This window comes from Pseudonaja textilis, chromosome 1, assembly GCF_049901715.1.
Source record: "Pseudonaja textilis isolate UNSWEBS1 chromosome 1, rPseTex1.2, whole genome shotgun sequence".
In the NCBI taxonomy this organism is placed as follows: Eukaryota; Metazoa; Chordata; class Lepidosauria; order Squamata; family Elapidae; genus Pseudonaja; species Pseudonaja textilis.
This window is the reverse complement of record NC_141990.1, coordinates 294,706,978-294,734,711: the sequence shown is the minus strand read 5'-3', so window position 1 is coordinate 294,734,711 and position 27,734 is coordinate 294,706,978. Positions and strand designations below refer to the sequence as shown.

At 36.0% G+C, this 27,734-nt stretch overlaps 1 protein-coding gene across 1 annotated transcript in view; it reads right to left on the bottom strand.

Moving 5' to 3' along the window:
* Positions 1-10,901: 10,901 nt before the first annotated feature.
* PAPOLA (poly(A) polymerase alpha) overlaps positions 10,902-27,734 on the bottom strand; it is a 50,755-nt gene continuing 33,922 nt past the window's right edge. The window contains exons 15-22 of the mRNA XM_026716981.2: positions 24,165-24,274; positions 20,486-20,607; positions 18,513-18,655; positions 17,874-17,974; positions 16,743-16,963; positions 15,772-15,834; positions 13,677-13,754; positions 10,902-13,070 (exon numbers count right to left, since the gene is read on the bottom strand). Coding sequence (XP_026572766.1) covers positions 12,975-13,070; positions 13,677-13,754; positions 15,772-15,834; positions 16,743-16,963; positions 17,874-17,974; positions 18,513-18,655; positions 20,486-20,607; positions 24,165-24,274 — 934 coding nt within the window. The 3' untranslated portion in view covers positions 10,902-12,974. The remainder of the gene's footprint in view (positions 13,071-13,676; positions 13,755-15,771; positions 15,835-16,742; positions 16,964-17,873; positions 17,975-18,512; positions 18,656-20,485; positions 20,608-24,164; positions 24,275-27,734) is intronic.

Sequence of the window (27,734 nt, the reverse complement as noted above, 5' to 3'; positions counted from 1 at the left end):
AAATCTCTGATCTGATTCCTCCAATATGCAAATATCTTTACTACAAATGTGTGTAAGAGCGACTATGTTCAAATGTGCAAAAAAAAAATCCCTTTATAACTTTTCTCAATATTCTGCTGATTGCCAGCTCAGTAGCAGATGTGCTGTGCTTAATGGTGCATATACAAGAAGCGTTCCCTAATCCCTAAATGAACTTCTTATCTCTAAATATATACAGGATAAGCTATATAAACTCCATTTAGTTACTCTGCTATTAAATCTACCAGAACTGAAAAGGCAATGAATATTGTTAAAGCTAGCACCTGTTAATGAAAAAAAAAATTATGTCCCCTCCCCAATACAAAACAACAATGCCAACAAATCAAAATTATCAAAACAGAAGTTAAGGCAAGCTAGGATTGTTTAGGCTCAGTGAGGGAGCATTTGGCACTTTCACTAATGATGAAAGATTTTCATTCCCATGTTGAAAAGTAAGAGGTATCAGCCCATTACAAGATCATGGGTCCCCTCTGTGAATTTACCAGACTTATTGGTAGATGGAGCTAATATGGATAAAGGGAGATGTGTTCAGAATGAATATTTCATTAGGGTATTTCTTAATAAAGGTTTAGGAACTGCTAGAACAATTGGTACAAGATGAATTACTTTTCTGCTTCTTGTACAAAGCAAGATCCTTACTTTATTCAGATTAGTAGTAACACCACCACATAGACCTCTGGAATTAATTTTCTCTTTGAGAAAGAGAGTTCAATTCAAAACCAGTGTAAAAAAAACCCTTTTAGAAAGGAATGAAAGGGCCTTCAGGTTGTCCCTAAAAATTTGGCACCCAAATAATTTAAGCAGACAAATGATCACCTGGCTGATTCCACCCCCACCCCCCCACCCCCAGTAGTAAAAGGCACTTCTGTGCTGCAATTCCATTAATTATTTCTGAGATTTATAGTCAAAACACATAGCAATGATGCCAGAGACAAGAAGATTGGCCTGGATATACAAGACCTGATGATGTCAGTCTTACCGGACTTCCCACCAAGCTCAGCGCTACATTTTGCAATATACTTAATCCTGAAAACAGAGACTTGATTACAGCAAAAGCTGATAGAGATAATACTGCTAGATAAATTGCTTAACTGCAGCTAAAATAAAGCCATACCTATAGAGAAGAGCTGCCTCCTGTAGAATGTAGAAATCAGATTGGTGTGTGTCTGTTCTGGAGTTTACATCTTAGAATTTTGTCTCCCACATTTTTGAATCAGTGAAAAGAGAGCTCCTCTCTTATTAGGAGTGAGTCTAACCTGCTCAATGTGTACACAAGAAGTTGGTCTGGCTGCTTCTCAGCTCTCCCACTGCGGCCCTTATATTTCCCATGCTTAGGGTAGAGTAGAATATAGACAAATAAGATGGTGATGGCAGATGCTTTTGTTATTTTCATGTTCACTGTTGCTTGTATTGGTCAGAGGGACGAAGCTGGAGAACAGTAACAAGAGCAACAATGGAGTGTGGGAGGAGCATCCCTTCCTTTTAAAAAAAGGTAGCTTGAAGAATAGCCAGTGCTGTGAACTTATGGTTGTAGTAAACCTGCAATGCATGCTATAACAAAAGCACAGCAAGTATAGACAGGTCTGCCCCATCCTTTTAAGAACAGAGCAGTGGGATTCAGCAATCTGGATGGTCCACATAATAGTACTACTGCAAGGACATCACACCTTTTTTTTCTACGTAGCTCTGGCAGGTAAGGGGATCCTATTTATATTACTCTGTAAGTCAGAGTTGCCTTGATGAGGTGGATGGCATGTACTTTTGGTAAATGAATAATCCTGCGCCCCTTTCACTTTTCGGTGTCCCAGTGGAAACATAATGGAAGTGAATGCTAAAATTAATTGCACTCCATTTAAGACAAAGCCTTTCTTTACACTGGATGATCAAGCCTAGGGTGGGATGGGTGTGGGATAGTACAACCAGCAGCCTTGCAGAGATGCAGCTTTCAGCATTTAGTGCTTCAACTTGCGGCGCACCTGCCTACATTATGCTCAGATATGTCCAGGCAGTTCTATTGTCACCTTGGATAAACATTAAAACATTTACCATGTTTATGATGGAAAACATGAGAAGGAGGGAGGGAAATTTCTCCAAACAAAGAAAAGCCAACGTTTAAAAGAGAAATTGCTTATCCATATGCAAATGTTTTGCGATTATTCCATAGAAAAGCTGTGTCCTAGTTTTTGAAATATATATTTCACTTTATGTTGCACACAGCTGGGTTTATATTGGCACTCATGCTAATATGCAAAATACAAGTCTCTTGCATTCAGAAATGACTCTCTTTATAAAATGCCAGGAGGGCACCTGCTTTCTTTTGAAGGCTTGATCGTGCCAAACACTGAGCAGCCGTTTGTGGCCATTTTCCAGCTCTGACCACATAGCTTTCCTGGCTTCATGCCAACTCAAGACCAAAGAGTGTTTACTTCAATTGCTATGGCCTGGTCAAAAAGTTTCACACATTCCATGGGAAGGCTGCAATAATGAGATGCAGCACATTGAAGAGAGAAGGATGTCAAAGTTGATTGTGCGCAGTGTAATTACAGGGAAGCTTAGATGCACTCACACACTCACACAGTGTCCTGATCAGCTGGATGAACAGGAGTCTCATCTGCATAATACAAAATACTCCTCACATACAGAATATTAACCAGTCTTTGCAAAACTTAGATTGACATTCACACGGTTGCTGGGCTAATCAGAAGCTACAATTCACATTCATTTGGAAAGTGAAGAGTGATATCGACTGGAAGGGATGTGCTGTTGTATCACTGTACAAAGAAGTCATTACTCTGCCAGAAACAAATCTGTTATTTGATGAAGTTTTAGTTTCCTGGAAAATGTTTGAGATCCACTTCCATGGACTTTACCAACTCATCTGATTCTTTTCCAAACCACTATTCTCTATGACATCCCTGCATTTCATGTGATAATTGCTAGAGAGACATGTAAAAACAATTACACAGCTAAAGAACTCTGCATGTGATTTCCCAGTTCAAAATTCAGAAAGGAGAAGAAAGGATGGCCAGCCTGTTCGCCAGTTCAAAAAAACTTGTTTTTGAAAACATTTATGAACAAATGAGAAGCTCCCTTAAATTCTCGCATTATCATTGCAAAGCCCCACCTATAAGCCAATTCACATCACCCAAAAGTTGTGTTTTCCCTTTGTGACTCCCAATAGAGCCAGTACATCCCTTGGTTTGGGGAAGGCATGTGAGGTTTGTTCTTCTCCATAGAAAAATGAATGATTCTGAAGAAAAGAGCTTCATCAACATAGCTCTTGACATTGCTTTACTACCAAGTCAGAGAACTAGATCATTTTTTGGTTAAATCTCATTTGCCTTAATTATCAGGAACTGCTTAGTTTTTTTGCTGTTGTTGCATTAACTACTTTACTTTAATTTTCTGAGTGCACTTTCAGGACCTTAAGATTGCTACTAAAAGGTGTCTTGTTTCTCTATGGAACTGAATAACCCATAAATACATCATGAGATGGTTCAGTGGAAGAACATATGCTTTGCATATAGAACCATACAGAATGCATGTTTTACATCCAGATCGAATCCCTACCATCTTCAACAGAAGCAAATGTTAAAGTTTTCTATCAGGAATTCAATAGTTCTGTCCAATTAGATCAGCACAGTCAATCAACTTCACAATTTAATTTTTCATTCCTTTTAATTTTTTCTATATGATTTCAAACCCAGGTAGAATAAATTTAGATGACTGCCCAAGATCACTGTTGAACTCTAGAGGTCTTCCAGGTTTCATTTAAAAAAAAATGCAAGTTACCCTGATGATGTCATTATCATTAATCAAAATCTCTCCTTTCCCTCCCCTTCAAATTTCTGTATTTAGTTAACAGTGTAATTAGAGGCAAGTGGGAAAACAGCACTGTCAAAGAACAGCCTGCATCAAGTGCTTTGTTATTCCCTTATGATTTTGAATAGAAACTGGAGAGAACATTTTAATTAGCATGTTAGGGCTATTTCACACATTACAAAACAATAAACCCAGGTTTGCCATAGTATTTTCAGTCAATAGGAAATTGCCACTGACCTGATTTTCTGAGAATTCCTACAGATATGTGGGCTTTTTCACATAATTATTTTTTTGCATTTTGGAAGCATAAACTTTACAATATTATATGCAAGGACACCCATAACATGCAGTTCAAAACTGACTATAAAACAGATTGTCATACACAATTGAAAGTCTTGTTGGCTTAATTGTAAAACATATAAAATAAACAAAGGGAATAAATACTATAAATATGTAACAAGGGAAGAGCGGCAGATCTCAAAGAAATAAATATTCGTCTGTGTTCACAAGTAATTACATGCTAAAATTTTGTAATAAAAACCTATGGTAATGGGTAAATTGTGATCCTACAGATGTGGTTGAATTAAAGAAATATAATACAGGTTGTGTTCTTCATCCTTGATTTTTCATTGAATGGCAGCACCTTCTTTGTCTTCATTAAACTTAGTTTTCACTCATACAGCCCTTTGAGTTATTAAGACACTGTTCTAGAACATCAACATCTTCTTGAGGAGTTAATTTCAGTCCTCAAGAAGCTTCAACCCCAATATAAACAATATATTTGTTTAGGAAAGATGTTTACTGCTCATTCACTCCCTGAAAAAGGACTAAACCTAGTATGTCTCGGCACCTGATTGGTTATGTCAGAGCTCAAAAGCAAAGGTTAATACTTGGGTAGGAGACCATCAGAGAATTCCGGGACTGTAGCCTAGACAGAAACCTTCTCAAAAAGTGCTGGTGGCAATCTAATCTGGTACTGCTGTCAAGCAAATTGCAGAACTGTGCCCATGTAGTCATTACCGGATGAGCTGAGATGAAATCAAATGTGCTTTTAACTTGGACATAATATCCCTAGACCTCAGCGTCTAGGAACATCTCCTGTTCACCAGAATTACCATATTAGAAATGGTAGTCATGGTCTTTGGTTCTTTTAAAAAATTATCTAGTATAGAACCAGGTAAAACATGCTTCTGAAAAAAACGTACGTGCAGTTCAAAAGAATGGAAAGAAGATCCACGAGAGACTACTCCTTTAGTACTGTAAATTACTAATATTCAGGAGCTATCAAATGCCAATAAAGAAGAAAGAATGACATGGAGGAATCCATGGCTGGATAATGGAACAGCAAGATGGACAACTCCATACTAAAACATTTGGTGCAGATCACATTTTTAATATGATTTGGTTTTACTGTGGAAAAGAGAAGCCAAGGGCTTGGAGGTTTTAACAATAAAAATGTTATTTAATAATATCTCTGGCTTCTGACATGACAGTTGATTTCCATTAACCTTTAAGTTTAATTATGCATGCCAAAATTTGCCAAATAAATATATTAAAAGTACATTTCAATCCCTGGCACTGCTTCCCAAAATACTTCTGTGATATTATCTCCCACAAAATCCAGCTTTTCTGATACCGAACGGACACATCTCCCTAGTTCCAATATATATCGGCAAATAAGCTTATAATTAAAATAGTATCTCAAAGTTCATACTCTCCCATTTAACCCCATCTGCAGACTATTGGCGATATTGTTATCAAGTGACTTTTGTGTTTATGTTTTACTGCATTTGTCTATTATTCAAATTTTTGCACGACTTCATCCTAATCATTCACACGCACCATCAAGAAACCAGGGACAGTGAAGGAGGAAAGGAGTCAAGAGAATTAGAGATTCCATGTCCATCACTATGCACCTTTCAGCCCTTCTACTGACTCCCTGGGTGACCTTGGTTAAATTGCAACCTTTCTGTCTTCCTTTATCCACCTAATATGAATCTAACTCCTATGACCCAATATTTGTTTAGCTTCTAGTCTGTTATGAAGCTTAATTAATGTTTGCCAAAAGCTTTGAGATCAGATGATTGAAAGTGCTAATATAAAGTTCAAAATATGACAACGACAATGAAGGTGTTTTGGGGAGGCAGTGAATGGACATTTTGGCTAAGTGCCAGAAACTTTAATTGGACCAAATAGCTTCTATCTGAATTCATTCATTAAAAATATCCAAGTTCTTTAAATAAGGATTTAAATATATTCATCTGTATATAGATCCAGTTGCCTATATTTCTGATTTGAAAACAGAGCTACCAAACGGGGAAATCAACTATCAAGTCTTAAGCATTGTGCTGTAAATAAGATCTGCTTTACCTAGTTTGTATCCTTTGTGGACAAACATCCAACACAAATTACAAGCAAAACCTTTCAGTTTAAAGCAATAAAGTGCTTCTTGTTTTTTTTTAAATATAACCTTTAGCAAAAAGCTGAATGTGTTATATGTCAGATATTTCTAATACTGCCATATTAAGCAGCAAAAAGGAAATTAAAATTTAAATATAAAAGAATTCGGGTTTTTGAAATCTTAAATGTCTCCAAACCTTTCCAATTATTGTAGCTGCCATGATAAAATTAAGGGACATCCACATGTAAGCTGCCTTAAGTCTCCAAAGATAGGATATATATTCACTAAGGTATTAAGTGATCATTAGAATTATCATTTTACTTCTTTTAACCCAACAAAACAATGAAAATTATGTAAAGGGATCAAGCTTGTCCATTTTTCTGACAGTTAGCAATACACAGAACAGACTAGGAAGAAATGTAGGGTAGCAGCAGCTGGATCAAAGCCCAAAGTTATGACTCCTCCATACTAAGACACCCTCCCCTCTACCTTACCCCTGGCATGCGACTATGCAGCTTTCTATATCTTTGGAATTTAGGAGCATCGCCAGGATCCAGGACTTTCATCAAAATGATGGAGGCACCATCCTACAGCTGTAATGTAAGCTCCACTCCATTTGTATGTGCAAGGTCGCAATGGACACACAAAAGGGTTCGAACCTGTACCTCATAGGCACAATGTTGTTTTCATCGTTTGTTCCACCTCCATTGATGGGATGCAAGACTAACCAAAGCTCACCCAAAGAACTTCATGACCAAACCAGAGCGTGAATGTGAATCTCACAATCAACTGCTTCTTCTCTTGACTCTGTCAAGCTATCTCAATATTTCTTTTGGGAAATCCTGTTGTGTTCGGGATGCCTCTCTTTTCTCCTCTCTTGTCAAATTAGGAATTGAGCAGCTTTCATGTTGATATTCAAAATTTGGAATATACAATGCACAAACCAAACTGAATGATTTTCAGGCATTTGTTCTTTTAAAGGTTATTTTGACATGGCTGTTATTTTTGCTTTTTAAAAACAATATATTTATGTATTTTGTTCTTTTGAAATGCTTTCTTTTAAAAAATACTTGGTGAGATTAATTGCTTCTTGAAATGCTTACAAAACATCCTGAAGATAAAATAATCCCTTTTTTATTAAGTGACAGTGGTAGAGCAATATTTCTATCATGAGAAAAAAGAATATTTGGTCTAGGGCATTTAGAAATATTAAAAGATTATTTCTAATCATGATTTAAGTAGTTCTTAATTTTTCACAATTGTTTTTGTACTTACTAAAATTCTTAAAGGAAAAATAATTTTTAAAAATTATTTCAATTCCTCATCCAACTTAAGTCAATTAAAATAATCTATTTCCTCATTAAAAGAATTATATATAACAGCAATATTTTAGTGAAAAGATAATGGACCTACACTTTTAGAACAAAATTTTGATTCTATATACAATATTTGGATACACTTGGATTCTATAATCCAAATCCTACATTAAAAACAAATACCAGCATAAACAAAATTACAGAACATTGTTTTCTCAAATGTTAAGCATTTATTTCTTAAATGTTAAGCAGACGTGCATTTTAGTTTAAAATGTTCATAAATGTTTAGGCGAGGGAATCTTTGAATATTTAATAAATTTATTATGAATGGGCCATGAAGCTCATAATGAAACTCATATTTCCTTTCCCCTGGATCAAGGAAGTTAATCCTAACCCAAATACCAGCATAAAACAAAAATAACCAGCAATAACAAAATATATTACTATTATGAAAGCTCTGAAAGCCTCCACATCACTGATAACTTTCACATAATACGTAAGCAAAGTCACTTCTCTGTTGGAGGCAGCATTCTTGGCTGTGAAACATGCCCTCTGAGGCTGGTGGAAAATACTTTCCCAACTATCACTTTTTGATACTTCAGTACCAGTTTTGGTACTGAAGGACTGAATGTAGATGCCATTGAAACAGAAGATTCCAGGAAGTGCATAGTATGCTGGGCACTCACTGGGTGGAATTTAACATTGGATCACAATGCATAAAATGAAAGGGCCGAACTTTTCTAAGATAAATTTTTCCTCCAACATAAGATAAAGAAATTCCAAACTGAAACCCATGAATTTACCAAATATAGAAATCTGACAAAAATGTAACCCCCACAAATCCACTCTCACAGGTGTCATAGTTTCAAAGTGTTTAAATGTTCAGTTTCAAGTTTTTAAGCCTCCTATCAAATCTACAAGTGGGAATCCCAAAGATACTTTTTACCAGGACGATTGAGAAACTCCATAGACATTCAAGTGTAAAGTATATCTTGAGAGTAACCATTTGGTATAGCGATTAAGGCACCAGACTAGAAGCTGGGAGGCCCCATGTTCTAGTCCTGCCATAGGCACAGACCCAGTTGGGTAACCTTGGGCCAGATATTCTCAGCTCACATCAGCTAGCTACTTCTGAAAATCTTGTCAAGAGAATTACATGGACTTATGTAGACAGCTACAAAGAATCAACATTGACTTGACACAAATAAAATAAATATAAAAAGGTGTCTTGAACTAGTTTTCCAATATATTATACACACTCTTTCTAGGACTGAGCTTTATATTTGTTTTTTTAAAAATCTCAAACACTTCTATCAACTATAGCATTTATAACACTCAGATATCCATAACTCACTTGTATCCATTATGACTCCAAACTGCCACTTTTATATGCGTACATATAATGTCTACATATAAAAACATGACTGCTATTATATAAAAACATTTTTATTATAAATGTGCATATAAAATGTGACTTTTATGTGCATATTTAACTGTTTTCTGTGGGATGTTCAATCTGGTACCTGTCATGAACAAAGTAATACTGTCGTTCATTACACAAAATACATATCTCTACATTTGCAGGAAGGTGGAATTTGAGGTCATATACTATTTGTCCTACAGAGCAATCATTGTAAAAAAAGAAAATCCCAGACACTGCTGTTGTGTTAAAAAATTATCCACCCACTTTTACTGAAAAAAAAAAAAATCTTCTTTAGGTAGAAACACTTATTTAAAAGCGGCAATTTAATGTTAAGCCTCTATAGACTAATTAATGCACAGTTTTTCAACTGGTTACAAAACAATTTTATTTGAATTCAGCTTCTCTGCACTTTGCTTTAGAGTTTATTTTGCTTTAATTTTTATTGAAATAATGATGAAATTCCTAATGTGCTTAAAGCAAATTAAAATCAGTTCCCTTTAGCACTATAAATATCGTGAATATGAACATGGATTGAAAAAGGAATATAGACTGCTTGTCATGATTCAACCCTCATCTAAATAAGATCACAAACATTGTGGAATTTAGTATCAACAATATGACATACTAAACATCACTTGAAAGCCATTAAGGTTCTAGTATAAACCAAAACAGATCCAGCAATGCTTCATTGTGATATCTTTTTTATAACAACACCCTGACTCGGAAGTTTGATAACAAACTTAGCACTCTTTTGGTGATAATAGTGGCAGATGTTCAATGCTTATAGATTTTAAATATTCATTTAACCCTTTCACATTGCATCAACAAAATTTATATACACTTGATTCTGCTGAATAATAAACTAATGATTTGAAGATTAAAGTGAACAAAATAATTATTAATAAAAGTTCTGTTCTAGTACATGTGCAATGTACTTTTAATTTGTTTGCCTTTCGTTTTTCCTTTTATTAAATTAGCAATAAAATGAATACTACACTTCAAGCTGATTCAGTTTTTTTTAACTAGGTGTGTAGAAATCTCCAAATTTCTAGATATATAGAAATATAATAAAAATACAAAATAAAATACATGGACATATCAAGGAATATATGAATATATTTCTCAGTTAAAAAACTGATTTCATTAGTCATTTACAGATGCATTCATATACTCAGAATACCAGATGGAAGTTTCCTGAAAAGTCGGGAGTTTCTGCTTTCATTAAGATCTCTTTGACCTTTATTCTGCTTACTTAAGTTTTACAGTGAGTTCTGATCCTACACAAACAGTGGCAGCTGGGCAAATTCTAAAATTTCTTGAAAAGGCATCTTAGTACTTTCTAACTAAAGATTAGAAGTTAATGCAACTTGCTATATACTGTTATGTTTAATTTAACTATAACTACATTCCAAATAAACATATAAATCACCTTCTATTTAAATCAAAACTGCTTTTCCAAGTTTGAAATAAAAGTGAGTAGATAACATTGAGACCTTTCAGTGGATTTGTTTTAACCACAAAGCTGGTGGAAAAAATAATATTAAGTGGTACATGGATTTTGGTATGTCTTTGTTATTGTTGTGCAGATTTTACTCACTGAAATGAAAGAAACAGTGCCATCTCCTGACTGAACTACTAACTGACATTTTTTTCATGACATGCTGATCAGTTCAACAACAAAAATAGAAATATCACTAGCAGTTTCAAGCTTAAATTCCACTCTTCCCCAAGTGAATTAAATTATCATTATTCCATCGTTCCATACTTAGATCAATAATATGCAACATTAAGTAATGGATATGCTCTTTGGTCCTTTGAAAAATAAAAGGTTTCTTATTTAGACTAATTTGATGATTGTGGAATACCACTATCTATAGATTCAAAAGAAACCAAGCAACTGTGGGATTGTGCTGTTTTTTTATTGTTTTCCATGGAGAAATACATCATCTGTTTACAAAATAGCTCTTGAAAAATACAAGGAGTACAGATACTATAAAACAAAGCAACTCCAGTCATGAGACACCTACGTACATCATGCGAAAGCAACAGTCTGATCTCCAGGTTATGAAAACTAGAATTAAAAAGTCACTATACAGGAAAGATTCCAAGTTCCCAGCTTGGCAAAACTTGGGTGCAGATACATGAAACGTTTAATAAAATGAAGGGGGGTGGGGGGAGATGTCCTGATGTGTAAACAAGACTAAATTTGTGCCTGGCAAGTTCGATCTAAATTCCATAGCTACATAAAATGCACAGATAGATTGTACACTTCAAATGATACCCTTCTTATTTGGGCAGCAGGGGAAAGGGAAGGAGCCAAGGAGGGTGTGGGAAAATTTAAGAGGGTGTAAGCCGGATCACTGGAGGCAGAAGAGGGCAGGCCTAAAAAAAATTTATACTAGACATCATAGACAAATGGCAGAAAATAAAGATCTTGGTTACTGCATGGCTGAGGAGATAGGTAGGGAGTAAGCTACATTCTCTTGACTTTGGAAAATTAACTTATAGGGAAAAGGGAAAGAGCAATTAGGTTTTTTTTAATATGGAAATGCACATGTAGAAGGATTGAGCACAATGCAGGGAAGGAAGTTATTAAACATGCTGATCAGAAAAAATGGGAAGGGCAGTTTAACCATCCCACTTAATTTCGCTGAAATCAAGGTTACGTGTAGTTTGTTATCTCCATCTGATAATCACTGGCATTCCACACTTTCTATTTAGTCATGAGAGGTTTCCATTTTTAAACAAACTTGCTGCTAATCATTTTATAGCTCTACAGAACAAAGCAAAAACAACTGGTTTAAGGAGAGCTTCATCAGATCATTTAAGTGCCTGCTAGAAATGTGATTCTAAAAAAATTAAACATTCAGAATGTAAAGCTATTTTCAGATGTGCTATCTAAAAATAAAACTGTTAAAACCCTAAGTGTAGGTAAGATCTGCCTTAAAATATGTAATCTTTGTAATGCAGACAGGACTCCTCTGGAGTATACAAAACTCTTATACTTAATGATGAAAAAGCCATCAAAACAGGACTATGCTTCACAGGCACACTTTATTTACTGTATTTCATTTCTGGGGGAAAGTCGCATCTGTACCTAAGGGCTACAGAGCTTAAAAGAAAAACTACCAGCATTTCACTGACAACAATAGTCCAATTTTTTTGCATACAAACGAAACATGAATTAAATGCAAACATTTCTTTTTCCTCTCCAGAAAATATGGTAATAGGAATGGGAAGGTAATAAGGAGAAGGCTTGATTAAACTGAAGGAAAAAATTATTTGCTTTTTGATAGCTGATTTGTATGCACCATAAAATAACCCCCAAAATAAAAAATAGACGATTTCTTAATCATGCCCCATCAGATACTTTAAATGAATTTTCCCAAACTTATAACCTCAAGATTTGACATTTTCTTATAAGGATTTGCTGCATCCTAATGGTGACTGAGCTAGATACATGCATACTTTTACCTTCGGTATACAATATATCAAGCCATTTTCTAATTTGAAGGTCACAGATTTTGAAGAATTTTTTTAATAAAAATAAAATCTATCACGCTGAAGCACTAAAATTAGTCATATTCCAATAAAAAAGTACATAAAAGTGCATTTAAGGAATTCTTTTGCCAGTTTTAGCTGAATTTCGTTTCTTCCAAACAATGCATCAACACAAACCCAATCAGTACATCAAATATGGCTAGAAATAGTATTCCCATTCCTTTTTTTAGGCAGTAATCCTTTAAAGAATTTAATGTAACTGTTGCTAACACATTAATAGTACTCCTGGCTCCACAAATACGAACCTGGACTTCCAGATCAAGTGATTATAGCCCAGCAAGGGAAGTGCACAAAATATACCTAAATCCATCTGTGTTCACATTCTCCTCTTGCACCTTCTGTTCTCCTTTCCAGTATTAGAAGACAACAGGTTAAATTGGCAGATACTGTTTATGGACCCCTGAGGTTGGTTTTACCGATTCAATCTTAGTTTTATTGAATTTTTGATAACTGGAATAGGATTTGCAGGGAGAGCAGGGATATCTGAAAGATCGGTACTGGGCATTTTCTGGATAGAGAAAAAAAAGGAAGAGAAATATTAGATAAAATTTTGATTATACATTATTAAAAAGTTGAACATGAAAATTTCCATTTGTTCTAATTGTTTCAAATCTTAAGTTTTCCTCCAATTTTACAATTTGGGCCAATTTATTTCAGAATGATGCTAATAACTTAACATGGATTTCTGAAAATTTACACAGATCAACAAATTCCTCTGCTTCTTCACTAACTGTTGTTTGAGTTATTCAACAACTCCCATTACAATCTGCCATTTGCCAGAAATGTAATTAATCTTCAATTATGTCAGAGGCTGTGCAATCCACTATACAGAATTCACTATGAGGGCACATAAAGCAAAGAAATCTATCTTAATCCACATATCAGGATGCAGACCACAGCTTTATATCGCAGGAGGTGGCAGTGTCTTGCCTATCTTGGCAATTAAGTAGGGTTGCTCTTAATTCAAGTTGGTTGGCTAGACTGCAAAGTAGTATTTAAGAAACAACACAACTACTTCTATTGTGCTCCCAAGAAAATGCAAAGATGCAGTTGCCAGAAGTCAAGTTGAAGGCTTTTATTTCTACAAAATACAGAAATAGATTCATTCTAGTACCTGAGGAGCTTGTAGAGATACTGTGGTCTGAAGAGTTTCCTGCTGAGAGGCCATATCTGATTCTGTATCAAAAAGTTCCTGAAAAGAAGAAAAATATGCCAACATTTCTTAGTAGATCATTGTAATTCAATTATGCATTATTTGGATTCCTAACATTTTAATATTAAACAGAGTTTATTAAATTTATTTGAAAGAAGATAATCTGAGGTAGTTCAAACACAATTATATCATCCCCTTCTGACATCTACCTCCAGAGACCTGAAAAATGATAATATTTTTCCCCATTTGTGTCTCCCGAGGTCAATTCTGTTGAACTCACTGAGAATGAGGGGGTATTTCACCAAATCCACTTTCCTTTGGAGGATTTATAACTGTCCCAAGCATATTTCAAAGGACATTCTGGTTGCAAAGTAAGGGGTGAAGTAACTGAGGTTAAGGTGATTACCAAGCTTCTGCTATTTTTTGGTGTGTTGAAATTGTCTTTTTTGGTTGCTCTAAAACTGTTGTACCGGCCATCCAAAGATTGAAAAAGTCCTTTACAGAAAGTAAGAAAGGGACCTAAGCCCTTCCCTTTTGTAGATTCCTTTTTCAGTGCTCTAACAAGTGACAGCCAAGAGATGCATAGCAGGAGAGACTTGTGTAAAGATTGTGCTGTGGTCTTTTCAGCTGCAGCTAAAGAGCCTTTTATTTTCCTGGATCTTTCAAGGCTAAAATTTATTTTAACTTTAAACCATTATAATTGTTCTGAGCTGCTGTTAATGTCATTTTAGAGTGTAAGACTGTTTTTATTTTCTGCTATTGAGAAATGGTCATGATGAATTTAATCTATGAATCTATGATTGAATTTAAAACTGTGTTCCAGTGATAACACACTGCAGGAAACACCAGAAAATTCCCTGAGCCAAAGAACCTGGCATATCCCTGATTATCATTATTACTTGCGATTTCTCTTTTATTATTCTTTTTAAATCATTAAGCTATCAACAAATATTAATCATTTAGAGCATACAGAAATTAAAAACAAATGTAAACTGTAGACTTCCTGATGCTGTTGAAGTCCATTTCCAAACAACACTAACTCCCATAAGTAGTGGTCAGGGAGGATTAATTTGATTCAAACTCTGGAGGCTGATTTTCTTAACTTTATCAAATCTCTCTTACTGAGTGGTACCATATCTCTCAATACATTTTGAGGGGTAGGAAGCAAGTGGAGGAAATAGTTTTATGACCTCACTGTTGATTCCCAAAGGTATGTGATTGGAATTCGTGAAGGTGAATCTTCAAACAAGATGGACAATTAAATTGGTCTATTGGGCTTATATATATTAGAATGTCTTCAGTCAGAGTAAATTCACAAAACGTAACGTATTTTTCAGAGTATAAGATGCTCTGAAGTATTAGAAGCACCTAGCATTTGGGGAGGAAAACAAGAAAAAAAAATCTGCCCCTGCCTTCCAGCAATTTGCCTCCTTGCAGCAAACAGCCTGGTCAGCTTCAGCACAGCCTGATTAGCACGAGCAGCTGATTGTCAGTTGGATCAGCCTCCCGACAATCAGCTGTTTCAGGCTGCAGGGATTGCCATTTGGCTATTGCCGCCTTCGCGCACCTCATTTTCAGCCTCCACATCCCGTTTTCAGACTCTGCATGCCCCATTTTCAGTCTGTGTGTGCCCCATTTTCAGCCCATTCTGGGGAGGGGAGATTGAAACAGGTAGAAAATGGGGAGCGCAAAGGCGGCAATAGGCGATGGCGATCCCTGCAGCCTGAAAAAGCTGATTGTCAGAGGGCCGATCCTACCAACAATCAGCTGCTTGTCCTAATCAGGCTGTGCTGAAGCTGACCAGGCTGTTTGCTGCAAGGAGGCAAATTGCTGGGAGGCAGAGGCCGAAGGGTGGGAGCTGCCAGGTGGGCGGGGCTTCAGCAACATTTGCTGTATAAGATGCACAGATATTTCTACCCACTTTTGGGGGTGCAAATATTGCATCTTATACTCTGAAAAATACAGTATATAACAGCTGGAGTGAAAATTATACATTTGTTTTAAAAATCGTAGTTATTCAATACACTATAGCTACTACACAGTGTAAGAGAAATACCTTAGTTTCCATCTTATCATGATCACTCATATCAATGCAACTAACATCTTCATTTGTTTCATCCTGTAATAAAGGAGAATCACAAGAAAATGGGATACTTGCCCAAAATACAAAATAGTGTCTATCCAGAATTTAATTGCAACTAAGTTATATGTATAGAACTGTTAAGAGCACAAGGATCCATAAAACTTTGAGCATAACAAATATGAACAAAAGGAAACTAGCCATAATGAGTGTTCATCATCGTGAAATTGTACCAGCAATTTGCAGCTATCACGGTTTTGCCTGCTCAAATAATTGCATAAATAGCTAATCATCTGTATAAAATTTATTTCAGGAATATTGAGTTCTGACTCATCCCTCTAAAAAGCACTGGTCTATTTTATAGGAATAGCACATAAACTAATATATGCTTCACAGCACTCAATGAGTGGTTTACAGTGTCAGCATATTGCTCACAACAATCTGGGTCCTCATTTTATCAACTTCAGAAGGGTGGAAGGCTGAATTAACCTCGAGCTGTTCAGGATCGAACTCCAAGCTGCTGGCAGTTAGCTTGCAAAACTCCATTTTGTGTTTGCATTATGCTTTTATGTAACAGGGTTTTCTTAATCATTTTGGATATTTTTGTGTTATTTTGAGAAAATTTGTGTGTGTGTGTGTGTGTCTGTTATAATGTCAAACTATATACTATCTCTCATAATGGAAATGCAGAGATTATGAGTAGTTAATAATATTCTTTAAAAATTTCTGATTTACCTTTAAGTGCTTTTTGAAAGCATTTTAGGCTTGATTGTTTTAAATTCTTTATAATGTAAACATGCAATAAGGTATTAGTGTTCCATTTAATATTTCTTTAACTTTTATCATCATTCTTTCCTCTCAAGAATAGGCAATCTTTTATTGATCAAGACCTGAGAGCACCAAAATGAAGAAAATGTACTGCTGTGCCAACAAAGAAATAGAAATACCTCATCAGTCTTTATTTTTTTAGGAGATTCTTCTTTATGGGGAGATGATGTCCTCTTCACACCTGCTACAGGGCTAGTTACTTTAGTTGCAGTGTTTCCTGAAGGTCTCTGTGGTTGGTTGACAACACGGGTTGAAGAAACTACTCTAGAGATGGTAGGCTTTGGTGGTGGAGAGATGGCTGGCTGTGTGGCAGTTTGAGGAATGCTTTCACTTGAAGTACCTATCAAAATATAATTTCATGTTTACAATGTCATCCAATTTTTAGTTTATAACTTCATGGGCAAAAACCAGTAAAATCTGAATTCCTTTCTTCAAGCAAACCCTATTCTCCACCAAGGGCAGTTACATTTTAATTGTAATAAATTAAGCAAAATATATGATTTCTTTTTTGACATAATTTATTCTGCAGGGTTTATGATCAAAAATTGTATATTTGTGTAGAGAATTTTTAATTAACATGATAGGGGAACTATGAGCACCAAATCTATGACCTTACGCAAGAGCGTTTTTTGTTCTAGATTAAAAAATTTGGAACAGACGTATCAGCAAAAGACAAAAAAATGACAAAATAACAACTATGCTAAGGTCTGCATTACAGTCCACGTATTGTGTATTCTGTATAGAAATGTAAAAGGTACAAAGCCTTTATTAAGGCTGAGAAAAGCGAGATATTTGCAAAGTATATTCTGAATATATTGAACTGAATTGGAGAAACATCAACATGAATGAGCATATGTGAACTGAGTACAAGTGAGAAAGGGATACAGCCATACATCTTGTGTTCTCTTATATGCAAGTTCTACTTAGAATTAATCATGTAAAGAAAGACTGGTTTGTACTCCCTCATCCCTATTTCAAATTTTCATTCAAAGCTTGTGCATAGCTAAAGTCAGTAATATCAAACAACAAGCAAATAATTACTGGGGGAAAATTACTAAAGAAAACCTTGTCATTTCTATTTTGCTGCTTCATCGGTTATTTCAATTATTTAAAGTTGCAAAATGACATGTTAATTCTACACTACAATAAGTTGCTATTGAAAATCTAAACCACACAAATGGGTTTCAATAATCTATAATATCTATAATCTGTAATAACCAATAATTTGAAGATTCACGTGGGTTTCTTACCCCCTGAGCTTTCACTGGAATTTATTTGTGGCACAGTGACTTCAGAAGCTTGTATGTTGGTCACAGATGCTGCTGTTACAGCTGGAGCAGGACTGCTTCTGCTAAAATGTTTTTAAAAAGAGAGCATGAATTACAGGAAGGCATTCCTACCAAGGTGTCTTTTCTCTCTCCTCCACCTAAAGCTTTTGAGGTTTACTTCCTCTCAGAAAGTCTAAGATGGGACCAGTGAAGTAGAACACATGACTGATAACTGTAGTAACTTAGGTGGGTTATTAGTTTGCGTGTCTGAATTAACAGTATTGTGCTTGAATTTGGTAGGCCCATGTGTCACTACAGCTTCATCAGCTGCACTGATTACCAGTGAGCTTCTGGATGCAATCCAAAGTGCAGGAAATTACCTTTAAAGCCCTTCATGGCATAGTATATGATATAGATAGGGTACAGCACAATACAACACAATACAATCTTTGTAGATCCAAGTCTGAAGGAAGAAATAAGATTACTTGCAAATTTATAGTGTTTAAAATCTAAAACATATATATTATATAAAGTTAAAAGATTTTCTGTGTAAATATTATAGTATGAATTATAGATACCAATAATGCTCTGAACATTAAGGTAAGTATTAGAGACAAATACCCCTGAGAGCTTCCAGAACTGTTCAAAGGACTTGTCTTCATAGCACTGGTAGGAGAAGGCACAGAAGTGCTGTTATCACTATCCATAGATAAGTCTAGGCTGCTGTCATTCAGCGCTGTCAACCTGACTCCTTCTGTTGAATGCTGCAACCAAGAAGACAGTGTATCACAGAAGCAATTCAGAAGTAATAAAAAAGACATATTATAATACAAAAATTAAGCACTATCATTTTATGGTCCTGTTCAAGTATTAACAATTTATAGTTTGTTCAGGGACACCAGCAGGAAAAGTAAATTCTGATAAGCACCATAGTTAATTGAAACATCTGCCTAACAAATTCCCTTTCTTTCTGGACTTTCTAGACTACATGAACATACATGCACTACAAATATATTGCTTTCAAAATAAGCATGCTAAATACATATTGTTTTCTTACAATTATGTTATGAGGTATACAAGTGACATAGAAAATCCTAAACTTCTACAAGCTTTGGGTTTTTTTTGCAATTAACATCTAAACATTGCTAATGGCGTATTCCTGTATTATTTGTAGTTAGCCAATCAGAAATTAGAGAAGAGCAGAGTCCCAATTTTAGAAAATAAAAATAATATGATCCATTTTTTTCTGTGCAGCAGTGGACCTTATTTACAGCTAGTCCTCAAATTACAACTGCAATTGGGATTGGTTTGGTAAGTGATGTGGTCGTGAAGAACAATTTCACAGGACTGCAATACTTAGTGATAGCAATCGAGGCAGTCCCATTTGCAGATGTGCAGGTCATAGATTATTAAGAAGGAAGTAGAGGGAATTGCCAGTAAGGGGTGTGGCAAGAAGCACAGGAGAGGAGGGCGATTCTGGGAGGCCCAGTGTAGGCTGTGTGTGTATTGAGGGAGGATGGTGCTATGGTGTAAAACCAAAAACACCAGAGAAAAAGTGCTGGGGGGGGGTGTCATGTGAGCATAGGAAGGCTGGGGAAAGAAGACATGGGCTGCATGCATGCAAATGCAGGGAGGTCAGGAAAAGAAGGAATGAAATGCATGGGAGCACAGGGAAGTTGGAGAGAGTATGGAGTGCATGCAAGTGCAGGGATACCAGGGAAAAGTATGAAGTGTGTATGAGCACACAAGGCTACAGAAAGAGGGCACGGGGTGCAGCAAGCAAGCACAGGGAGGCTAAAAAAGAAGATTCAGGGTGCATGCGAGCAAAACGAGGGGCCAGGAAAAGAGGGAGCAATTGAACAAAAACGGTTGAAAAAGACACTTACCTGAACCACTTGTGATCGTCTCTGACAGCTTCCCCATTGATTTTGCTTGTGGGAAGCTGGCTGAGAAGGTCGCAAATGGTGATCGCTTAACTCTGGGACAATGCAACCAGTCATAAGTGCGAGCTGTTTGCTAAGTGCTCAAATTTTGTTGATGGGACTATGGAAATGTTGCAATGGCCAGAAGTTCAAGGACCAGTCATAAATCCCTTTCTTCAGCACCATCATAATTTTGGTCACTAAATGAACCATCATAACTTGAGGACTACCTGTACCTTTTTTCTCTCTCTCTCTTCTCCTCCATTACCTGCCTCCTGCTTTAGTAAGAAAGGGTGAAAAACCAAGGTACTGCTTTATAGAAAACAAGATTGTGACAACTAATTTTTCATAAATTTGATAGTTTTAATACTACATCATCTGTAACAAACATTAAATTGTTGTCTATTGCCTGATTACATATGTTTAACATTACTCCTATTAACCAATTTAAAATATCAATAATTACATCTGAACAAAAATCATCCTAAACTAAAAGTTAAAGTTAAACCAGGAAGCCAGTAGGTGGGATAATATAAATGGGCTTAATGCGTAACAATACTTTTTTGGGGGGGAAGCAGTGCATACCTGAAATTAATAACAAAAAATAACAGACTACTAAAACACACACACATACAAAGAGAGAGATTTTATCAATTAATACTCAAATGTTACCTTTTTCTTTTTCTGAACGACATGACTAGGTAGTAATTGATGAAGTTGTCTTTTCCTAACATGCATTGCGGCAATTTTCATATCCATTTCAAACATCTTGCTGTTTATTGCTTGCCTATAAACTATGTAATTAGAATAAAATGAAGACATTTTACATTTCAGAAAGCTGAAACTTCCTCTGAAAAAATTGCATTCTGCACATATACTGATTCAAGCTGGAAAAATATAATCCTCAGAAAATACAATATCATTGTTATTCCCAAAAGCATTCTTATCCTACCTTTGCTGAGGTATATATTTTTATATTTATTTTTGTTTCCTGTTTTTATATTTATTGTTCAATAGTTATATGCCATCCAATGTTGCACATTATGAGAGGATAGCTATACAAATTTGGTTATTAAATTACAGATAGTAAATCCTACTATTATAACTAAAATTTGGAATTTAATCCAGTTTACCTATCCACAAAACAAAACAGTCCCTTCTTTCTGTGGAACGAACCAGAATATAGGAGAACCTTTTCACATAAAGGAACAAATGGTACAAACATTATTTCTTCTTTCTCTTCTGTCTCTGACCTCCAGTACCTATATGCTTCAAATAAGAGTCTCCATTTCTCTAAAACAAAGCCATTCAGAGAAATAATGCAGAGGAATGCAAGATGAGCTTATAAAAACTACCATCTCTCCTTTTTACAGCATTCATGGATTTAGATAATTCTGGACACATATGAAAGGAAACAATTTTTCAAAAAGCTACCAAATATTTCTTTTATATCCATTATTTACCCAAAGGAAGAGAGAATTGAGTTTAAATAGTAGATTAAAAAAAAAATCATAGACAAAACCCTTCCCAGAGGATAGAGCCCAAATTGCGAAATCTACCAATTCAAATTCTAAATATTTTCTCCCTTTCATTCAATAAATGTATGCATGACAGAAGTATATCTGTATCCTTATACGTATGTGTGTATACCTGTCAGGAGTCATACTCCAAAGAAATGGCAGAGCCAGCACTCAATAAAAAATTATAATTGAATAACTAAAATTTGTTTTAAAATAAATGTTACATATTTAGAAAATAACTGATGTCCATTTACATAAATTAAATTCATCTTTCGCATTAATATTCTTCCTGTTCCTAGCAGAAAACAGAAAAGCGGGATAGAAATATGGCAAGATGGATAATTGCATTGGGGAAGTGAAATGAAGGGGAATAGGGAATCTAAAGCAAGATGAGAGAAAAAGGCAACTGGACAAAGAAAAAAAGAAAAGGTTGGGCTGTGTCGTTATTACATACAGAGCTAAATTCACCAGGCAAACAGCCCCATCAAGCATTATTCACTTTGCCATTGACATTAAATGCTTCATTTCAATGGTTTCCTTGAAGAGATTCTCTCATCCAAAAAGAAGAAAACAAATCAAGGTCCTGTAGCGTCTCAAGTAACAAATTTTAGTAAAAGACATAGCACTCCTATATCGGGTGTTCAGAGTTGCTAGACTGGTATAGGATTTATTTGGGAAAGGATGGAGGGGAAGGCTGGTTTTTATGCTAGATAAGATTGCAAATACATAATCAATTAACATCTGTAATGTTTAAAAACCCATTGTGTCTGACTGAGACCTTCTGATTTTGCCTGAAATCTTTTGATGTATGTGAGTTCATATATTTGAGCTCTGAGCTACAGGTGACAATCAGTGGTGTTCTATTGTTCTGTTTCTGTTTGTTTCTATTGTTCTATTTGTCTTTTAATAGATACTCCCTGGGAATAGATCTGGCTCAACATCCTCATTGAATTATTTGTTCAGCAACCATTCAAACTTGCAATGGCACTGAACTAATAGTATGATGTCCTTGAAGTTCTGGCCAGTGTTAAAAAGCTTCCCTGCCAACATCCCACAAGCTATATGATAACCAACAGGAAGTCAGAAGTCGCAACCACATGAGATCCTCATTTTATGACTTGTGTGATCCTTGTTAAACAATACAGGTAGTCTTCAACTTACAAAAGTTCATTTAGTGGCACATTTTTCGCACTTATGACCATTGCAGCATCCCCATGGACACGACTTACCTCTGGATGCTTGACAACTAGTATTTATAATGGTTGCAGGGTCCCAGGGTCATGTGATCATCTTTAGAGACCTCCTGACAAGCAAAGTCAATGGGGAGCCAGATTTACTTAACAACCGTGTTATTAATTTAACAATTCCAATGATCCACTTTACAACCATGACAAGTCGTAAAATGGGGGCAAACTCACTTCACAAATTTCTCACTTAGCAACATAAATTCTGGGCTCAATTGTAATTGTAAGTTGAGGACTATCTGTATTCATCAGGGACTGCCAGAACCACTATCACTATGCAGCATGATCATGTGACACTGAACTTTAGAACTGCATTGCTTAGCAACAAAAATTCCAATTCCAATTACTATTGTTAACTGAGACCTGTATTAATTTGATTGTTTATCTCATGCAGCTCAGCCTCCTGAATGTCTGATTTAATTTCAATTGCACATGTCTGTGAAATGGGTCTGAACAAATGTGATTGTAGTTTAGAGCCTCTCTGAAGACGAGAAAGTTGGTGGTGTACTGGCAGCGTTGAAGTATATGCAGAAGGGCAATTTGTAGGTTTCCCGCATTTATGCATATATGGCATTTATATGTTCTTATTGCTTTATCTTCAACCTATCCCTTTTGAAGAATATCGTTGAGACAGTGGCGAAGGATCAAATACAATTGGTCAACCAAATAAATAATCTGTATTTATTTCAATTATTTTTTTCAACATATCAATATTATTCCTGTACAACTTTCTAAATTTGCCTTTCAGTGTTACTAAATTTAATTGTATTCCAAAACATTTAATCATCACAAAAGAATGGGCAAAATGATTAGTATACTAGAATAGGCTCTTTACAAAGAAAGACCATAGTGCTTGGGGACCAATTAAAAAAAAAAGAATATGAAAGAAGTATCATATATGGAGTAGAACATGCAGAGAATTGAAGTTTATCTAATGAAGGTAAATTGAAAAGAATGAAAAAGGAGGCACACTTTAAAGTATAAATAGTTAAACCAAAGAATAAACTGCTATTAGATATAGAAACAGCCTCCATTTAAGATAGATTTAAAAGAGACCCAGAAAAATTCATGAAAAATAGAATTACAAAGCTTTTTATCACCTCATAATCAAAGATGGCATTCTTAAATATCAGTTGCTAAGAAACAACATTGAAAAAAAACTACTCCTTTTGAGATTCTGGGATTTATCTGGTCACCCTCTGAGTCCAGAATGCTGGATGATATATACTTTTGTTCTTATTCATTTATTACCCTTGTGGAAGGTTGTTGCATTTTATAGACAAAAGTATAGGCTATTTTGAATTTTCTGTATTAGTATTCAAACTAAATTTAAATCATGTTATGGAAACTATAGCATAACGGAATACAATCAGTGGTACTATTACAATTACTGCTGATACTAATTAGGAGACCATAGTATTTATATTTAAAACTTGGAGGGGGTCAAAATTATAAATATGAAGGCCAATACTTTTCTAACAGTTGCCAGTACCATGAAAGTATATTTCTATAAGCAAAAACAGTTACCTGACTAATATAGCTTGAGGGAACGGTTGGAAGAGAACAATTTCAGTCAGTCAAACTTACCAGTATCAGTAAAAGACTGAATGTCAAATGTAAGATCAACACTCAGATTTTCAGAATTCTCAGTTTTCTTAAACACTAATCCAATCACCCACATTGTTCGAAACTCTTCTCTGTGGGAAAATAATAATAAAAATCACAAAGGACAATAGAAAGAATCCTAAAATATAACTTTTGGTAAATAACTATTTCCAACATCAGCCATTTGTGTAACATGTTAAAAAATATTCAAGAAAGGCATGACAGTTCAGTGATTTTAGAATTATATAAAAATCTTGGAATTCTCAGAAACTATTGCTCAGTTTCAAGAGAGCAAAACTGCCAGAGGCTTGTTGCCAAAACAGGGTAAGTGAAGTTGTGTCTAGCCTGATTTCAACCACTTCATGATAGGCACAGAAAATTATGGATTTTTATTTTTAAGTTCCCACCAAATTGAATAAACATTAGCTCATATTGATTTCAGCCTTCCTAACGATGTGAGGAAGGCAAGTCAAATCTAGTTTGGGTATGGTAAATTTGTTTTCTCCCATGCCTATCCCATCTATCAAGGCTTTTTCAGCTCCTCTGAAAAATAAATAATAGAAATGCCTTTCTGCTAACATAGACCTACTTCCCAGGCAGAAGGAAATCAACAACTAGCAGATGACTTGAATGTGTTTTACTGCAGATTTGAAAGGAAACTACAGCCACGTATCTCCACAACCCACATCTCAAACACACCAACAACAGCCAAGCCAACTACAATTGGCCCAAACCCATTGGGTTCACAACCTCTGGTGATCACAGAAAAAGAAGTGCAAGATCTATTACACAGACAAAAGCCAGGAAAAGCACCAGGGCCAGACAAGATAACTCCTTCTTGCTTAAAAAGTCTGTGCTGACCAATTGGCCCCCATCTTCACATGAATCTTCAATAGATCACTAGAGATGTGCTTTGTTCCTTCCTGCTTCAAACGCTCTACTATCATCCCAGTGCCAAAAAAGCCCTCCATCAAGGAACTGAATGACTACAGACCAGTTGCTCTAACATCTGTAGTTATGAAATCTTTCAAAGGCTTGTGCTGTCCTACCTGAAAACCATCACAGATCTGCTGTTAGATCCCATGGAGTTTGCATACCGAGCAAATAGAACAATGATGCTGTTAATATGGCTCTGCACTACATCCTACAACACCTTGAATCTCCAAATACCTACGCAAGGGTCCTCTTTGTGACTTCAGTTCAATACCATCAGTCCAGACATTTTTCTAAGTAAATTAAACCAACTAGCGGTACCTGAACACATTTGTAAGTGGATCATAAGCTTCCTAACAGACAGGAAGCAGCAGGTGAAACTAGGCAGAATCACATGATACCTGTACAATTAGCACAACCCTCCACCAAGGCTGTGTGCTATCTCCACTTCTCTTCTCCCTATATACCAATGACTGCATCTCAAATGATCCATCTGTTAAAATAATGAAGTTTGCTGATTACACAACAGTGATTGATCTCATTCAAGACAACGACAAATCTGCATAGACAGGAGGTTATACAATTTGCCTCATGGTATAACCAGAACAATGTGGAACTGAACACACTCAAAACCATAGAAATGGTGGTAGACTTTAGAAAAAACCCTCCCATACATCTCTTAAAATACTAAATACAGTATCAACAGTAGAGATTTTCAAATTTCTAGGTTCTACTATATCACATGACCTAAAATAGACACCTAACATCAAAAATGTCATCAAAAAAATGCAACAAAGAATGTTCTTTCTGCGCCAACTCAGAAAGCTCAAACTGCTGAAGGAGCTGCTAATACATTTCCACGGAGGAATTATTGAGTCTATCATCTGCAACTCTATAACTGTCTGGTTTGGTTCTGCAACCCAACAGGACAGACACAGACTTCAGAGGATAATTAGGACTGCAGAAAAAACAATTACTCCCAACCTGCCTTCAATCGAGAACCTGTATATTGCACGAATCAAAAAGAGGGCTGTGAAAATATTTACAGATCCCTCACATCCCGGACATAAACTGTTTCAACTCCTTACCTCAAAACGATGCTATAGAGCACTGCACAGAACAATTGGAGAAAAGAACAGCTTTCCCCTGAAAACCATCACTCTGCTAAACAAATAATTCCCTCAACACTGTTCAACTATTACAAAGTCTGCACTACTATTACTCTTGATCTTCTCATCACTCCTTATCACCCATCCCCTCCCCACTTGTGACTGTATGACTGAAACTTTGTCACTTGTATCCTTATGATTTATATTGACTGTTTCCTAGTATGATTTGTTTGCTTATTGTACCCTATGACTATCATTAAATGTTGTACCTTATGATTCTTGACTTTTGACAAATTTATCTTTTCTTTTATGTATACTGAGAGTATTTTCACCAAGACAAACTCCTTGTGTGTCCAATCACACTTGGCCAATAAAGAATTCTATTCTATTCTATTCACCCAAGTGCATCTCTGAATTAGGACTGCACTCTACTTGTTCAACATTTAATGATTGTCAAATGAAACAAATTTTGGGTTATAAATATTACCAAGCAACTACTTCAACTACTTTGTCCCTTCTTCAAGTAAGGACCCATTATAGCTGTTTGAGATCCTAATCCATGGTCTATTGCAGGTTTAGTAACTGGGAACTGAGAATTGCTTTTCTGCTTAAAAACATTAATATTGGATGGGATAAAAATAATGTTATCATTTTCCATAATCCAACCAAAAATTGTCCTGTTTACTTTTGTTTGCATCTTACTCATTGAATAAGAGTTTGCACCCAGAAGTGCAGTCCTCTAGAAGACTTTGTGCAAAAGGGTAAATTCAAAAGTATATATCTATTTGTGCAAAGTCTCTCAGAAAGGGCGTTGGTACTTACCTGATACGCCCGTTCTCTATGAGCTGTGAGGAGCAACCAGTGATGGGAGGTGCTTCAGTCCCTTCTAGGAAGGCTGGGCTTAAACTTGAGGACACTCCTCCTCCTCCACAAGACTCCTTAGCATTCCCAGTTTTGTGAAGCCAAGGTAATGATACCCTATATGCTTAAGCCTATGTAATAACCCTGGCCGGAATAGACCCCCTACCAGACGGAATAAAAGGGAGGGGCTGAATGCTCCTCACAGCTCACAGAGAACGGGTGTATCAGGTAAGTACCAACGCCCTTTTTCCCATGAGCTGTTCAGAACATCCAATGATGGGACATACCAAAGCTTGGCACTGTCCTAAGGGCAGGACTGCATCTGGGTTGCAGACCTAACTGTCTCTGAAATAACTTGCTGCAAAACTCTTCTACCAAATGAAGCCTCAGCAGAAGCAAAGACGGCAATTTTAAAATTTCTAATAAATGGAGATGGAAAAGCCCAGGTTGCAGCTTGGCAAATCTCCTCTATTGTAGCTTGGGTCGCCCATGCTGCTGTAGTGGCTGCACTCCTGGTGGAGTGAGCGGTAATGCCTTGGGGCACTGGAATCAAGTGAGAGTCATACAACTTAGCGATGGTGGCTCTTAGCCATCCACCTATGGTAGAGGGTGAAACCTTGCGCCCCAGGGTGTTAGGCTGAAAGGACAC